The sequence below is a fragment of the Podarcis filfolensis genome (genome assembly GCF_964270895.1).
Source record: "Podarcis filfolensis genome assembly, chromosome: 4".
Taxonomy (NCBI): Eukaryota; Metazoa; Chordata; class Lepidosauria; order Squamata; family Lacertidae; genus Podarcis; species Podarcis filfolensis.
Genome location: NC_139607.1, coordinates 59,494,362 through 59,512,789, shown reverse-complemented (window position 1 = coordinate 59,512,789; position 18,428 = coordinate 59,494,362). Strand labels below are relative to the sequence as shown.

General features: G+C 37.7%; 1 protein-coding gene across 29 annotated transcripts in view; it reads right to left on the bottom strand.

Moving 5' to 3' along the window:
- ROBO2 (roundabout guidance receptor 2) overlaps positions 1–18,428 on the bottom strand; it is a 794,080-nt gene that overhangs the window by 87,193 nt on the left and 688,459 nt on the right. For all 29 annotated transcript variants that reach the window (XM_083611373.1, XM_083611378.1, XM_083611374.1 and 26 more), the window contains 3 exons: positions 17,335–17,501; positions 11,168–11,289; positions 2,418–2,649 (listed from right to left, as the gene is read on the bottom strand). In XM_083611373.1, coding sequence (XP_083467499.1) covers positions 2,418–2,649; positions 11,168–11,289; positions 17,335–17,501 — 521 coding nt within the window. The remainder of the gene's footprint in view (positions 1–2,417; positions 2,650–11,167; positions 11,290–17,334; positions 17,502–18,428) is intronic.

The following is an 18,428-nucleotide window of genomic DNA, read 5'->3' as shown; positions in this document are numbered from 1 at the left end:
CTCAGTTCCTTCCCACAGATATTAAAGCACCAAAATCACTGCTCATCTTTTCCAGACACAACCAAACAGAATTCCATTTGTTACTTTCACAAGGCCAAAGAGGTAGGAGATGAATGGATACTGAATTGTGACAAATGTCTGGACTTCAGGAAAAAGGGTGGGGGGGAACTGTGATAAAATCGATTTTTTGAGTTGGGCCCCAGAAGAAACATTTCCTCTTATACTCAGTTCTGTGAAAAATGAGATATACTTATTTTAAGTATTTCCCTGACTAAAAATACACATTCTGCGACTGAAAAAATACAGTACTCATATCATATATCTAAAGCCATTTCTAAAACAGGTTTTTCTTCTATTGAAATGGTATTCCCTTAAGCAGAATCATATCAATGCATAAAATATGACACTTTTAAAAAGATTGCCCTTTTTCTCTGAGAAGTGAACCATTTTCATTAAAAAGATTTCTTGCGATTATTTCTAAAAAAAGCATAAACCCAAGATAATTACAAAGATAATTAAGGAACCAAAGAAAATGGCCATGCAATGACAGTTTGTGAATGCAGTAGTTTTTGCATGTAAGCCTATAAATAGTCTCCTATACAAGCAGATACTTTAACCAAAAAAACCCCCCAGTATCTGACATTTAACTGTTGACAGTACAATTTGTTACAGTCTTTTTCTTTCTTTCTTTTTTTATGCTGAAGGAGACACCAAGAGGCAGAGTGGCTGAAGGTTACATTAATCTACACAACAGTTTAGGGCCCATGAGTTTAACATATCTATAGGCAGGGACAGTCTAAAAGCCTTCGCTCTACAAAGAAGTAGCCTTCAGAATGTGCAATACCCTGGCATACACTACTGGAAAATAACAGCCGTTAATGAAACCATCACTCAGTCTTCAAGAAGTCTACAGAATTGGAATAATAAAAAAAGATATCTTTTCCATTTAGCAGTTCTTATTTTTTATTTTACTGGGAGAAAACTATAATAAGTGATATTAACAACAAAAATATGCAAAATAATAATAATTCAATCCTACTTGGGTGACTGAGTTTGTCTAATGGTTGTTTTTTTTAACCATTTCCTAACCTTATTTTTGTGTGCCTATGAAGATGCGCATAACTAGTCCAGCCTCCTGTCTGCAACAGGGCCATCTAGATGCTTCTAGGATCTAGAAGACCTTTCCTGTTGTTTGCCTCCCAGCAAATGGTATTCAGGGGAACATTTCATTTAGGTATTATGGTTATTATCAGTGAATATACCAATAACTTCACCAATTTGTCTGACTTTCCTTCAAAACCATATAAGCCAGCACCCAAACCATCTCCACATTTGTGATTTATAAAAGATTATGCATTGTGCAAAGAAGGATGGCTACCCTAAATCTACATTCCATCAATTTCATTGAGTGCCCCCAAGTTGTTTTGTTATGAAAGAGGAAGAACCTTCTTCTGCTTCTTTCTTCACACCAGTCATAATTTTATAAATGTCTGCATTGTCTTCCCTTAGCCATATTTTTTTTTCTAAAGCAAGAGAACCAAAGCACTTTAGCTTATCTCTGTAGCATAAGTGCTCCAACTTCTTGTTAATTTTAGTTGCCATTTTCTGTACCTCTGGAAGATCTATAACATTTTTTTGAGGCTGGAACTATTTGAGACCACAACTGGTGTTTGCAACCAGAACTATTTATACACAGTATTCCAAAATTGCCCATAGCATGGGCTTATATAAAGGCATTATAATACTGTTTTATTTTTCATCTCTATTTAGTGATCCCTAAAATGAATTTTACCTTTTAGTTACACCTGATTTGGAGATTCAGTGGACCTCTTCACTGCCACCCTAAATAATTTGTTGTCACCTGCAAATTTCGCTTTCTCAGTTAATTTATAAATTAGCAGAATAACAATGGTACCAATACAAATCCTAGAAACCACACTATTTATTTCTCTTCATTTCAATTGTCTATTTACTAACATTCTCTTTCTTTTATTTAAAAAGGTACTAATACATCCTGTTAAGTATGCCTGCTATTTTTTTCATTATGCACAGAAATATAATGAACGAAAACACAGTAAGTGGGGCATATATAGCCACAAAGACACCAGTAATTGCAATTGACTGGATAGCTCAGTTGGCTAGAGTGTGGCACTGGTAATGCCAAGGTTGCAGGTCCGATCCCTGTAGGGGACAGCTGCATATTCCTGTATTGCAGGCAGTTGGACTAGATGATACTAAGGGTCCCTTCCAACTCTATGAGTCTATGACTACTGTGGAATTCTGGTGTACACATTCAACTTCATTGAAGAAAACAGGCTGACTCCTACTTATGGAAAGCCCCATATGCATACTGGACAATATGTAATTAACTCGCCAAAACACACAAGCCTATTATTACTTTAATAGCTTTTATTTACCTTCTTCAGTGGTACGGGCAGATTTTGATTCACTGTCCATCCCTTGAAACTCATTGAAGTATGGCCGAACCTTAATTTCATAAGTAACTCCTTTCTTCAAGTTGACTAGGACAGCACTGCGCTCTGTGGGAACTTTGGCCTCTAGGGTCTGCCATGCAGAAGGGGAAGGTAGGCCTGATGTTTGGCGATATATGACTCGATAACCTTGAATAAATTGTGATTGGCGGTCAACCTGCAATAATATTAACAGAAACATTTCCACCATCAGATGAAGAAGGAATTTTACTTCATTTTCTCTGAGCTTCCATACACAGATAATTTCGTTTTGGAATAAAACCCATCCACCCTGGCTCAATAAACAAAACTGCCAAATTGAATGCACTCATCCAACAGTTATTAGAAACACTGAAAGTGGGGTACAGGGATGTTTGCACAAATATGCTGCTTTGTTCTAAAAAGTGTTTGCTTTGTGGTCAAGCAAAGTGCCCAAAAGAATAACATACAAGGCATATTTAGTATATCTGTATACAGCTGGTTGAATGGTTAATTCTAGCCAGAAAGTCAAGATTCGACAAAGTAGGATTTTCTTCACTCTCTTGACAGCTTGCTTAGCTCATCCAAGCTTTCCCAGAATTAAGAGTTATATTGGGCTATATCAAAAATGAATGAGTGCAAGGTTAAAGACCTATGCCATCTTACTAATATCAATTACCTTTACTAAATTCTCTTTACACTTCTCATTAACTTCTTCAATGGGGGATCAGGTTCTTATTATAGGAAAGCACACACAACAAGCTAAACAAGAAACTGAAATAAAATTTATGAGATCAATGCATAAATATGTTTCATCAAAACTGCCGTTGTTAAAAAACCTTGCAACATATGTTACAACAGCATTAAGCTTGCATTTTATAAACTTCTCTAGATACACTTTAAGGGAATTTATGCACTGAAGGAGGGACATAACTCACAATAATAGCTTGTTAATACTGAAAGAATCAAGCTGTGTTTTTAAGAAGAACATTAAGCAGCTGCTTCCAAATGAAGGGGGTTTGTAAATCAGGACAAATTGTTTTTATCCACATTTGAGTTTCATTAATTAAATGCTTTACGGACATAGATACTTTATGAACCAAGTGTTTACTACAAAACACACTTTCAGTTACTCTCTATAGTTTGTTATATATAGCCACAACCTATGGTACTCAAGGTATATGGTGCAGCAATAAAAGGAATATTTTGTTTTTCCTTACATATTAGTATTTGACTTTGATGGCTGTGAAGTTTTCCTGTCTTGCCACATGTGGAAAAGTATTAACTTCAGGCCACAGACTTGGATTGCATTATTATATGTAAAGAAATGGATGCAGAATAAAAAATGTCCAAGACTCACACAGCAGCAAACATAGATGAAAGAAAAACCTGCCCCCTGCTCTCTCCCAGTTATCAATGCTCAGCAGCCCCCACCCTTCCGCAGAGACTTCCTACCAAGACATAACATGAATAAAGCTACATGACTTAAGATAGTCTTGTTTAAGCCACCAAATTTAAGCTTTAAAAATGGTCATATCTAAATTACAGTAGTGGGCTTAAGTCCTTTGCCCACACTCAGAGGCAGGCTTGAAAAATCTGGTGGCCCAGGTGACAGTGCTAACTTAAAAACTGGTCTTGGATGCTGAAGGCAGAGGGTGGTATTCAATTAAGTTCTACTCAGGCTAGACCCAATGAACATAGCTGCCAACTTTCAGATTTGAAAATAAGGGATCAGCAGCCTCACCTGTCCCGGGGACAGTCTACGGGATATCTAACAATCCGGGATAGCAGCGGGAAGCAGCGGGAAACAGCGCTGGAATAAGGGAAGGTTGACAGCTATGCCAATGAAATTAATGGACCTATGTTAGTCATGCCCATTAAGTTCAAAGAGTGTACTCTTTGATACTGCACTGAATTGCTGAACAGGACAGGAACCAAGTATCTCCTCCTCCCACACTTGCTCCTGAGTGCAGGGCCTTAATGCCTCCCAATTTCCCAACACAATTCTCTCATTTGTCATCCTGCGCTCTCCCCTCTCTCATTTCACCATGCTTTAATTTCTCAATAACTCTGTTGCTCTTTCATATTATTGTTAACCTCAATCTTCCCCCCTTTTCTCATTTAAACAAAATATTTTAAACCTATTTGTTTCCCTGCTATTTCCCCCCATCCTTTTTCACCTTTCTTTTTCTGTATCTTACTTCCTCTGCTTCTCATACATACACATCCCTTCCCCTCATTTTCTCCTCTTTCTAGAAGCAGGGCTTGATTTGACCCTGAATATAGTACCAATGTTTCTTTCAATGAAAGAACTCAACTCTAGAGAATATGTGGTCCAAATGCTAAAAGTGGCTTTGAAGATATGTAGAGTAATTTTCCATCATCTTTTATTAATCACACCCAGCAGCCATTCATTAGCAGAAGAGTTCCCAAGGAAGGTCGATATTTCCAGGTAGGGTTGTTGGAAGAAATCAATCATGGTCCTTTCTAATAATACAAACAGACCTGATCTGCAGTTCCTGGACTAATGTTATCCCAGTGAGTTCTGTGCTTCCTGACCCTACTTAGTGTCAACATGTGTTTACAAATGTGCGTTCTGAGAGAAAACACACTTAGAAATGTGTATTTGGAAAAAGTATGTTTAAAATATGCATTAAAAATTATTCGGATCTTAAATTTTGCAAAAAATAAATAAAAATATTTGTACCAGTAGTGGACGGTGTGGTGAGACAGTTGGGCTCACCTGACCTCCCATCATATGAGCCACTGCTATTTACCAGGAATGGAAGGGGCAAGGGGGGGGGGGAGTCAGAACCTGCTGGTATAAAAATACCAGCAAGAGTGCTGAATTGGTTCCACCAGTGCATTTGCACCATACTGACCTCTGTTGCTTCACCTCTCTATTTTCTTCTCCTTCTTGATAAGTGGCAGTGACTCAGCTGTCAAGAGGTAAGGTAAGCTCTGTTGCCCTGTGACACTGTCCACTCCTGATTTGTACCCCTGTTCATAGTTACATATATCAGTTATGTATCCTGGCCACAAAATGAACAATGTGCTGGGTCAAAACAAGTTTTGTCGCATAGTTCCTAGGTACTATAATGCTGGCAGCAGCAGCAATAATTGCAAAGAAGTTTACAACTGTGGTTTGTCAGCACATTTTTGATGTGTTATAGTGACATCTGTTCTTATATCCAGCCCTCATAAAGGTCTACAGTACCACTGGATAATACAGAAATGCTGCCTTGCAAGAAGGTTTCTTAAAAGGTGGGATATATGAATGAATGAATGAATAAAATAAACATTCCATATGGAAAAATGTTGTCACTGATATAAAAGTCCAAAACCTTTTTTTCCAATTAAGAATGTGTGATGGATTCAGACTAAGTTAGCTGAACTTAGTTTCCTTCAATGAAACCTAAAATCATGACTAAGTTTATTGATTTCAATGGTACCTAGGTTCAACTAACTATATCTGGTTCTGATTCATTCTCACTATGTGTCTAATAAGTCATTCTGAGAACATTAAAGGAACTCAAATTTGCTTAGTAAGGCGTGTTCTGACAGTTATATCACAGGTGTTCTATGTTACGCTTAAACATCGTTGAGCAAAAAACTATCATGCATGCTAAGTATACTAGTAACAACAGTGTCCTATATGAAAACAGAGCATGGGCAATATCTAGGGATGATCAAATTCCTGCTTAGCCCACTAGTAAGGCAGATGGCAGACTACAGGCTGACAAGACCCACTCCTGTTTCAATCAGTGCAACACAAGAGTGGTCATGCTTTGTGTCTTGGTAATATGTATACCTTGATAATATGTACACAGAATAGCATCCACCCTGTGAACTCTCTCCTTGTTAAACACAAATGACCATCAAATAGCTGTCACACATCATACACATGTTACACTGAAAGTATACACTTCAGAGACTTTCAAGATACTCCAGTTTTAATTAAAGTATGCATTTTAATGAACTACCTCACATGTCTGCTTATGAGGATGAAAGGATTGCAAAAAATACTGTATACTAAAAAGTGCTAATAAAACTATTAGAACCAGCAACAAATTCAAGCAATAGCACTGTCACAAGTATTTGTAAGGTCAAAATATAATGGTAATCGAGGCCGTTCCCCTCTTTGTTAATATTTTGTTAAATGTACCTTGTAAGCTATAGAACAGTTGCCATCATTAGATAATGTTTAATACTCTATCAATAAAACTCTACATAGCCAGAAGCTGATGCCAGATCTCCTAAACAGTCTTACTAAAATTACCCAATATAGTTGAGAATAACCACTTTCAGACTTTAACTTCTGGACAAATTTCAAAACTTTTAATTCATATATTATGCTCCTGCAAACAAATATTATTATTATTAAAGGTTAATTTCTGTGGCACATTGAAATTTGAAGAATTCCTCCTTAATTACCGGTACATATTTATTAATATCATAATAAAGATAGTAAGAACTATAAGGCAAAATTCATTAAAACTGCTACCGATCTGAGCTATGGATGAGCAAAGAATCAGAAATTTTAAAAAAATGCTGTATTGGGCATGCTTAAACCCATGAATACTATAAAAACAAAACAGTTTCAAAGACTCATCCACTGTTTCAAAATGATTCCATACTTTTGGTGGTCTTTGTAATAGACTGAACTAATCATATGTCACTCTCAGTAACTATTATGTATTATCCAAGGCAAGTTATAATTTCTGTGTTACTGAAAAAATGCGAGGCCATGTGTTATCGATGCTGTTCTCTAATTAAGTGGAACAGTGAAGCACGATAGATATGAATGTGACTGATTTTAATTTTGGCTTCTGTAAATACAAGAGAAACATGAGCTGACTTTGTTAGCAATTCTGTGTTGTCACATTGTCAACTGTATGATCACATTTTTGCTATGAAAAGAAGCCTTACAGAATTTCACAGTTGGCTCTACAACTTACAATCCAGACATTATGCGTGAATAGAGATTATGATGTGTCCAACTGGAAATCTATGATGGTATCACAATAACCACCTGGTATGGTCCTCAGAACTTGTCCTACCATGTATTGAGAAGAATCTTCGAATTCCCCTAGATTTCTGATCAGGACAGATATATGGTAAGTCTCTTCACCACTTTACCGAGAGCTAATTTACCACACAATCACTTTGCAAGCTAATCTGCCACTTAGCAAGGCAATCATAGACCTGAGCAAAGCTCCAAGACAGCAGGGGAATACTAAGATTTTCCTTATAATCTAGCAAGGTAGTACAGATAACCAGTTTACAAGTGATTACATAATGGCATACTAAGTTTATTAGCCAAGGGAGGAATTTCTTTCAAGTGCATAGGCTCTTCCCCTTCCTCAAATCCTAATTTAAGAAAGCCCTTTTGACTGTGCTAGATTGTGGCCATAGCTTATAGTGGATGCAAATCTGTTCCTTGGTAACAGTTCATCAATGGTGTGAGGTCTAGGTATACAAAATGACCACCTACATCAGAAGAAATAGACAAGAGGTGGCAGGAGGAAACACCAATTAGCTTGCTACTCAGATTCTCCTACAAGATTGGCTCCCTTTTCGAATGTTCATTCCAGGTGTTCTGTTTGGCAAACTGCAAAGTAGCTTATGAGAGACAGCCAAGAGGCAACATTCAGAGATTTTGCCAGGAAAAAAAAATGTTTCAAAGTTACTACTACTACTACTACTACTAAATCTGATAATTTCCCATTCCATTATAATCTTAGTGGATGAAATAGCACAGCATTCTTTTTTACTTTTAAATTAAATAAAAATGCATACAATGGGAGGTAACAGTATTTTAAAATCTAATTATAAGAATGTATCAGAGTGGAAAGTTACTATAAAACTGCTGCTTTTGCTTTGGGCATAAATTAAATTTTCTACTTTTTTAGAATAAAAGGGCCTTGATGGTTGATAGTGTCATTTTTCAACATCATTTCCCTCCTATCTCGTTAGCTTCATGCTATACTGTAGTAATATAGAAGGTATTTATATTTTCAGACAATAAAACTTTGCAACAGAAGGGAGGATTTCCAAATAACTGTTGACAGAAATAACAAGAGTAGAACAGAAAGTGGGAGTGGCCGAAAGTTGCCTGCCAGCAGTCAGACTGCCAAAAACATATTGCCTGTCTCCTGCCTAACCAAATTCCAAATTGCAAAAGGTAAAAATAAAGGGTCATTACTCATCTGGCATTTGCCAGCTACTTGTACTGGGTCTTTGTGTTAAGTTAATAATCCTGGCTTCACTCTCTGGATAATATGGATGTTATTTTGGATACTGGATAATTAATTGGTTTTGTCCTGGGTGCTGGAAACTTTTTAATTAGCTGCTCTGACTTTTCTCTTCCTTTTCTGTTTCCTCCCTGAAGCAATTTTCACATGTCTCTGGTGGGTATTGTGTGCTGCCTGGTTGGTAGTGGGTCACTGCTTTTCTCCTCTAGCATGTAAATTGGAATTAGTAATCATAATAATTGTTATTTTGCTTTGCAGTAAGAAATATGTGTCCCTTTTCATTGTGAAAGAACAGTAGCAAAAAGGGAGATTTTACTCACTTCCTTTTGGTTCTCCCTAACACATACTGCTTGCATTGGACTTCTCAAGATTTGGTATTTCAGCGGACTGTGACCAAATGACCTCTATCAACTCTGCTTTAAATCTGCCTAAAATATTAATATCACTTCAATCACTTAACAAGGCAGGATTCTGCTAACTGAATGGAGTTTGCTTTTATACCAGGCCCTTGTCAGTGCTGTAGGGGCAACTGTAAGTAAGCTACTCAATGCTTTTTGCTTCTACCTCTATGGCACACCTGGTAATGTCTGTCTGTCTGTCTGTTTGTTTTATATGCCACCTTTATCTTCCAAGGATCTCAAGGTGGTGTACATGGCTCTCCTCCCCCCATTTCATCCTCACAAAGGCTTTGTGAGTTTGATGAAGGTAATGAAGATGCATGAGTGCAGGACTGAGGTACAGGGTGCCCAAATGTTTAGAGATAGCTATAGCTCTACAGCACACAATTATATTGTTTCTTTCATGAATATAACATATATCCCAAAATATTTAGGTTTCACATGTCTTCCCCATGTTTCATTGTCTTCCCCATGTTTCATTGCTCCTATGCCTACAGCAAAATTCATATTGCAAAAATATATTCCTTGTTGCACTTTGTGCTTCCTTGGTGAATTAGTCTTGATTTCCCATCTGTGGTAATCCCTCCCCCACCTGCTACCCCAGAGGGAAATAGCCTGAAGGACAGAGCTACTAATTTTGCGGTCTAGATAAGTTTTGCTTCTACGGTTACAAATTCCTTCCCAAAAGTAGTGGGGAAAGAAATGCTACATTTTGAAGCTTTCTCTCTAATAGCGTCAAATTTACAAACATCATTGCTTGAACAGGAATGTTGTAGGTAATGCCAAGATGATAGTGGCTATGATACCACTGAAGCTCATACTACAGAATCAAATACCACTCTTTACCTTAGGCATGAATCAGAGAATGCCTTCCAGGAAGGAAGTAGACAAAAGGTCATTAGGAAACCGAGTCTTCTGGGAAGAAGGCCCGTTGCATGGAACTGGACAGAGAAGTATTAAAATATCACTGTCTAATTTTGATCACTCAGCAGGATATCCATGCCGAAGAATCTTGTAAATATCACTCCTGCTTTACAGCAGCTTCAAGAGACATTCTGCTAAGACATCTTTGTTATAAGAAAATAAACATGCAGTTATGTTGTGTGCTGTACAGCAATGTCATGGAAACTGCCGGTCGTCGAAAGAGTAATGTAACTGTGCCAGTACAGTGCTTTTATTCACCTGAATCTTTTCAGGTTAATCAAAAACGTATATACAGAAACCCTTGCATGATTCTCATTGTCTAATCATAATCACCATAAAGAATTAAAAATTAATTGGATTTTTCTTGGCGGCTGCATGTATGGTTATAGTAACGATCTGGAAGGACTGAAAAGGTGTGAACTTGAATGCTTGGCACAAGAGAATGTGGTGCATTGTCCTTATGGAAAAAATGACTCACAAAATTAAGACTGGCAAGAGGAACAAAGCACAAAGATACCTTTGCAGGAGAACGGTGGAGCTTCATTTCATTTGCAAATGCTCCAGAAAATCAACAACCAGTTACAAAGGTTCATACTAAACTTGTGGATCACTTAATAGGTACATATTGTATAGAAGTATACTGTTCAATCAGCCTTAGATATTTCTAGATACATTTCTTCTATTGAGTGTACATCTTCAGGTGATCCCATGTCTGTGCATTTCACTTTAGAACGGCTCTCTTTGACTAAAATATTAGATTTACCAGGGCAAACAGAATAATATATTAACCCCCACATTAGAAACACACACACACACACACACACACACACACACACACACACAGAGAGAGAGAGAGAGAGCGCAATGGCATACTTTCACTGTAAAAGCCAGAAAGCATAATTCCAAGAGCAGTTACTGTGAAAGTTGCTGAGTGTGTGGCTGCTTGTTTTTGTTACTACACTTCTTAAATTACTTTTCAACTTCAAAAACAAAATATGAGCATTTATTTTTATAAGTTGTGCTGTATGTACGGGGATACAGGCTTTCATCGTGCATTTTTGGGGGTCTCCAGGGAAATAATAATAAAAGGAATTAAAAGGGAAAGAGTAGAGCTTTCGCTGTATATTCACAAAAATCTTACCGTCCAGGTCACTTGGACAGTGGTAGGAGTTAGCACAACAGGATTATGAAGCCGCACAATGACATCCCCAAGCTCTTTTTGCACCTGCCTGTGATCCACGCCTTGCGCTGGTGGGCTGATATCTGTTGGGTCAAACACACATGAGGAAAGCCAATCAGAATAATTAATTCATTATGATGACTAAAAAGCTTAATGAATATTTAATTCAATATCCTTACTGCAATTAGTTAGTTGGTTTTCAATTAATGCAGTGGATGAGACTGAACTGTAGACCTAACAGGGCATGGAGGAAACATTTTGTATTTTCACATCTGGTAATATATGAAAGCTATTCTAATAACTATTATAGATACATTCTTACATATTTTAATTACATAAAGATGTATGATGTGAAAGCTTTGAAACACTAAAATAATAACAGCCTTGATGTGCCATGAACTGGCAGGCCAGATTCAAATTTTAAGCAAATTATTTTCCCCAATTAAAATTGTGTGCATTACTTGCAATACTATTTCAGAGTTTTATTAAAAGGCCTTGAAACATAACTGTAGAATTCATAAATACTCATATAAATATATAGGCTTTTGCCATCTGAGATGTATATTTTTAGGATCCACCTTATTTTTGTGATTGTAAGTTGTTTTAAGTTGCTTTTACATTGTGTTTAATTGTGGTAACCTGCTCTGGGACCTCATGGTAAAGAAAGGGATGGAATTAAAACAATCATAATGATACTAATAACTTGTGCACAACAATTTCTCTATAAAATGTTACCTGTGTGTGTCTCTGTGCATTTGGCAGTGATGCAAAGTGCATGGGGATAAAACCCTAATCTTCCACTTGACTGGATTTATTCAGGCCAAAATGTGACTACTACACAGACTACTACACAGAGCACTAAGTGGCAGTGATAGCTGCTGGTGGTCCTCACTGCTGTCCCCACTCATTTGCCCAAGTGGAAGAGTGGGTAAGGATGGGGAGCAGCAGCAATGGCTCCAGGAGTGGGACATCTTGGAACACTAGGGTCTTGGCCAATACCCAATAGTGTCTATGAGTATATAGGGTGTTTTCATTATAATTTTTTTTTGTTAAAGGTAGGTAGCCGTGTTGGTCTGCCGTAGTCGCAACAAAATAAAAAAAATCCTTCCAGTAGCACCTTAGAGACCAACTGTTTGTTATTGGTATGAGCTTTCGTGTGCATGCACACATAAAGGTGAACAGTATTTTGTTGTCTCCTTAATCTCTTGTATAAACCCAATATAGTATCATGGTAGGACATTTCCACTATACGGTATACACAAAAAGGGGGAAGACAGATCACATATTCAACAATGATGAACAATTACCATTGATTTGTATGTTGCCAATCATAGCTTATTTAAAATGGCTGTCTTTCTTTTACAAATTGAATGACCAGAACCTTTAGCCATACCAGTCAATACACTGCAATGGTTCTGCCTAGCATTTTCCTTCATCTCAGTTTCAAATTAGTTGTATACAGTAGTTAGCAGACAAAAATTGACAATTGATTTAGAAAACATTCCTTTAGGATATTTAAAATCAGCTGATTTTTCAAAATAACCCAAATTAGTATTCCACTTGTTAGTACCATATTTAAATAATATCTCCACCCATTTTAAAAATGATCTTGTAAGTCCAATTAGTAATCCAAAAATATGCCCCTAAATCTTAAAAACCCATGTTTTACCTATATGGAAGACCTGGATATAATTAAGACCATGGATTAAAAATAAAAGAAGTCAATACAGACAGATGTGGACTGAAATATTCTTACCTGAGGCTTATAGTACTGAATCAATATATAAAATAAGACATTATATCCAGCTTTTAACATTTACCTGGGTAAAACCAGGATAAAGGGAGACAACGGGCTCTTATAACTGTCTTGTTATTTCATACCATGCATGTCTCTCTATTAACTGATCCATCTGTATTTAATTTTCAGTCTCATTGCAAAAAATATATATATAGCCATGTTTGGATAGGCTAAGGTGACTTTTCTCTTTCTGATTATGGAAAGACACTCATGATTCTTTGCCCTCCCAAATAAATGTAGGAAACATTTTCTGTCAAAATTTCAAAGCTTGTATGGGTACTTTTTGTAACTAGTACTTTCTCCAAGACAAAAATAAGCTTTTGAGATACATTCGTTTTATTAATGACAGCTTAGCTGAACCATGACATTTCTATTGCCAACAATTTCTTCTTCTTTATTTATATAATTATTGTATGGATCAAGTGTGTGGTTCTGATAAGTGATGGAACTTCAGTTGCAGCAGGACCTGAGGGGTTGTGCTACAGTGGGACTTGGGAAGGACTTGGTATGCTTTCGTACTGAGAATGACGGAAATTGTTTGGTGGGACAGAGACCAGTTATGGCGCCATCAGACTCAACATATTTCTGAAGGGATCAGAGCAATCTGCTCCCACTCAAGGCAACCTCACAACAACTCCAAAAAGAAAAAGTGAGTAGAGCTGCATAAAGGAGAAAATGGAATCTGACAAAAACAGCCCTTCCATTACTAAGCTACAATTTTAATTTGTTGGTATAAAAGTAACCATAATATATAATTGTATTTGCTAGAGTTATTTCAAGAGACTAAGGCCTGTGGTCATAGATACCTATTGCAAATGATATCATGCATCAGTGCTTTTAGCTGATTCTTTCCTTTGTAATGGCTAGTGTGAATAGGCTCTTTCCTTGGATGTCAGCTTTCTTTGTAAGGCCGGGCTAGATGAGAACCGCATTTGAAATTACATCAAAACATTATGCTAAGTGTCATTTGAATTCATTATTTAATTTCGCTAAACTATAGGATACCACAAAGGCTGTCAGTGTTATACATGCCGGAGCACATGTGGCTGGCAGACAGCTTGTGAAAATAGAAACTACAACGCACACAGAAAGTAAAGAAAAGAACTGTTTTAATGAAATAAAATCTTTTGTCAGTCTGTCAGGTAAAATCTGACATACTGATGCAAAATGCGGTCTCTCCTTGCAGAGCTGGATGATATTAACAACATAAAGGCCAGCATGCTGAGGCACTCATAGTGAGTCCAGGAAGCAAAGGAAACTGGCTACATCTGATTTGCTGAATGGATGGCAATAATTTGAGGCACTCCCCTAACACCCAAACTCAGTGCAGCACATGGGGATTAGGCACAGGGGCCCGTGTGCAATTCTGACAAAACTACGTAACTGCATATGTTATCCCATGCATGTATTATCCCTTTATATAGTCTTCTGTACTAGGTGTGTGTGTGTGCATGTCTCTGTCTCTAAATAGACACATGGGGCTAGATGACTGCATTCTTCTTGAAAATAAGTGAAAACTGGAAGATTTCCTTCTTCCTTCACATGTGATTTAAAAGTCCCAGTAGTAATGAATAAACTGGGGTAAAATATGTTACTGATGAGCTATACCTCACTGGCCTGGTTTGCATAACATGTAAACAATGGTTTAGTGGGACTGCAGGAACATGTGAGCTCCTGAGAAGTTTGCAGCTGCTTTGCTCCTCTCTGGTCTCAGGTACTTCTACGCCACACGGAGCTAAGTCAATAATAATAATAATAATAATAATAATAATAATAATAATAATAATAAATGCCTTTGAATGGAAGTGTGTCCAAGAAACAGAGGCTAGCTAAAGCCAAAATAACTGCTTTGGTTTGTGCTTTTGCCTGTATTAACTTACTTAAAAGTAATACATTTGGTGGTGTATGCTTTTTATTATAGTAACTAGTTAGTGCCCACCAATATGTAAAGAAGGAGAGAGAACCCATAGCTCTCCAGGTCCTTGCTGCAGAGGCAAAGAGGAAAGGAGCTGGACTCAGATTTATCATCATGTACATAAGGCATGATGGGACGCGGGTGGTGCTGTGGGTTAAACCACAGAGCCTAGGGCTGATCAGAAGGTCGGCGGTTCAAATCCCCACGACGGGGTGAGCTCCCAGCTCCTGCCAACCTAGCAGTCTGAAAGCACACAGTGCAAGCAGATAAATAGGCACTGCTCTGGTGGGAAGGTAAACAGTGTTTCCGTGCCCTGCTCTGGTTTGCCAGAAGCGGCTTAGTCATGCTGGCCACATGACCCGGAAGCCGTACGCCGGCTCCCTCGGCCAGTAAAGTGAGATGAGCGCCGCAACCCCAGAGTTGTCTGTGACTGGACCTGACAGTCAGGGGTCCCTTTACCTTTACCTTTTTACATAAGGCTCAGTGCAGCTTGTTTCCCATTGCAAAGGTGTAGGAGCCCTACAAAAACACACACACATTTTCAGCACTTATATGCATACTGCTTTCATCATCCATCATTCTCTGCCCCAGAATATCATTCATGGGATGCCTGAATGACAAAAGGACAAAAGTCAGCAGCTTCCATACATTTGGCCTTGGTGAAATGTTTATAAAGCTCAACAGGATGGAAACAGATCCTTTCCCCAGCCATCCTTTCCTATTCCTCCCTGCTTCATCGCCTGACCCTGCCACTTGCTCTCGTTACTACTATGGATGTCAAGGACAGAGGCTTACATTAGGCATATGAAGGGCCTAAGATTAACAGGAAAGAAGGATTTAAGTGGCATGGCTTGCATGCTGCAAAACAAAACAAAAAACCCCATATAAAGCAATAAAACCAATTATCTAAAATTAACAGATGTATGCAAATCAATGAGAAAACCTTCAAACAACAACAACAACAACAACAACAACAACAATAATTTGTATAGTCCCTTTCATCCAAATATCATAGGGTGGTTCACAACATAAAAATACAAAATGAAAACACAAAATACATAATAAAAACCAAAACACACCAATAACTCCCCCTTCAAAAAACCACACCAAAAAACACAACTCTTTAAAAGGCCATAGAAGGTTCATTAGCTAAAGGCCTGGTTATAGAGAAACATTTTTGCCTGGCGCCTAAAGATATGTAGTGAAGTCACCAGGTGAGCATCCCTGGGGAGAGCATTCCACAAACAGGGAGCCATCACAGAAAAGGCCTGTTGTCGTGCTGCCACCCTTCAGACTGCTCATGGAATGAATAATTCACTACACTCATTTCTTCAGGATTGTCCCCCTTTTTCCTGGTTTTGGTTAGGGAAAATCATAAATCAAGTCCTTCTTCCAAAGATTTCAAGATAAACTACATATGTGGATTTCTCTTCCTCCATAAAACATCACAGCTATTTCTGGTGTTTTTTTCTTGCTCTGGATGTGGATATCATGTATATTTGTATTGTTATACTATATATTTTAATGTGCAAGTTTGTTTTTTTACTTATCTTAACCATTGCTTTAGGACTCATTTTAGTTGTGTGAAACAATAAATAAATTTAATAAATAAAACTAAACAGCAGCAAAAACCCTGAAAAGAAGATAAGGTTAACAGAGTGTCTGGCCCAATCTCACCCAGTGAGTTTCATCGCTGAGGTGAAAAGAGATAGAAGCAGACCCAGCTGGATCCAATAGAGAGTTCATGTAGTTCAGTACTCTGGTTTCCAACACTGCTCAGTCAGATGACTTCTGGGATGACAGCCCTCCCCTATTTGTCCACAGCACATAGTATTCTCAGGTGAACTGCCTCTGAACATGGAAGTTTCATTTCTATCCATTTTCTATACATGTATGCTACACAATGTTGTTTAACCCGTTTTAAGCCATCTTAACCAAAAACTTGTGACAGAAAATTGCAAACATTAATTGTTGTGTGAAGAATTACTGCCTTCTGTAAGTCCTGAATTTCTTGCCAATCAGCTTCACTGGGTGATGGTGATCAGGCAATGTTAAGAAGCTCCACACCATTCACAATTAGTAGTATGCTTCTCTGATAGAGACAGAAACCCGGAACTGAGTGTTCCAGTTTCCGAGCATTTGTGAAGTCGAACCAACTTCTAGAACGGATTCCGTTTGACTTCCAAGGTACGACTGTAACTTCCTAGACAGAATTTGGCTTTTTCGCTGCTGCTGCAAACTGAATCAACATTTGCTTCTAGTACTCTCCCTTCTGCATAGCCCTGTCCTGGGTTCTATTTCTTTGTCATGCTAGGTCGTGAAAGCCTATTGGTAGAGTGTGACAAAGAGAGAGGACAGCTACTTTATATATTACTATAACTGCAATCATGCTCCTGAAAAACAGAATGAAGTTACCTTGTGTTCGGACAGGGTCTGACATGGTGCTGGGATCACTCAAACCTTGTGAGTTGATAGCTCTCACCATAAACAGGTAGATGGTGTTTGGACGGAGTCCTCTCACAGTGTAAGGTGTCGTTTTTACATGGTTAGCAACTGTTTGCCAGCTATTGCTCACCGACTGACTGCAATGAAAATATATTGGAAGACTATAGATCAAAGCAACACAAAGTTAGAAAACACTCAGATCAAGTTTCAGTCCGCTGCCACAGAAGGAGGGGGAAAGTTTACATACACTATTAAGATCATTAAATAGTTCTGATTGTTTCAGCTGAATCAATCAACAAGGAGTACAAAACCAAAGCCACACAGCTCACAATAAATGCTGATAATGTTAATAGCCTGTTAGAAAAATTCCTGTAAAATAGAAATGAGATGGGGGAAGAATGTTGAGAAGAACAAATCTTCTAAAAGAATAATTTTAATAGAATATGGTTAAAATTCTCTTGTCCTCTTTGCACAAAGTTTACAAGCAAAATTACAGCTGTTCCAAAGCACATCTGCAAAAGAATATTATTGAATGACTATGTTCCCAGTGTCTAGTTATTGAACTGGTCTTCTGTAGAAATAAACTGAGGTCATAGGCTTTTGTTGTGCTACAAAATATCTCTTAAATACACGACACCTTTGAAAGCCTGATGGGATATTACTGTGGTTTACTGCCAGGTCAAAATGGACGTTACGAAGGTTAGAGAGCACCTTTCCCCCCCTCCAGGCTTTATATTATTTAGAAGATGAATGTGTGGAAGCCCAACAAAATGTTATCAATAAAGAATTCTATCTGCTTTTAATGATACTGAGAATTACTGATAAAAACCTAGTGTGAATGACAGTGCTGTGTGTTTGTATTGCTTCCAAGACAAAAGCAGACTCTGGTCTCAGCTATACAGCTGCAAATAAAATGTTTTAAGTGTGTTTTCAGTGCAATATACAATGTGACACTAGATGGTGACGGTGAGCCTTATGCAAAATTCAATGTATTTTTTTAAAAATACTTTAAGAAAAAGAATTTTCACAGCAGTTTTTATATGTGTCTAGATTCCACCTCAGTA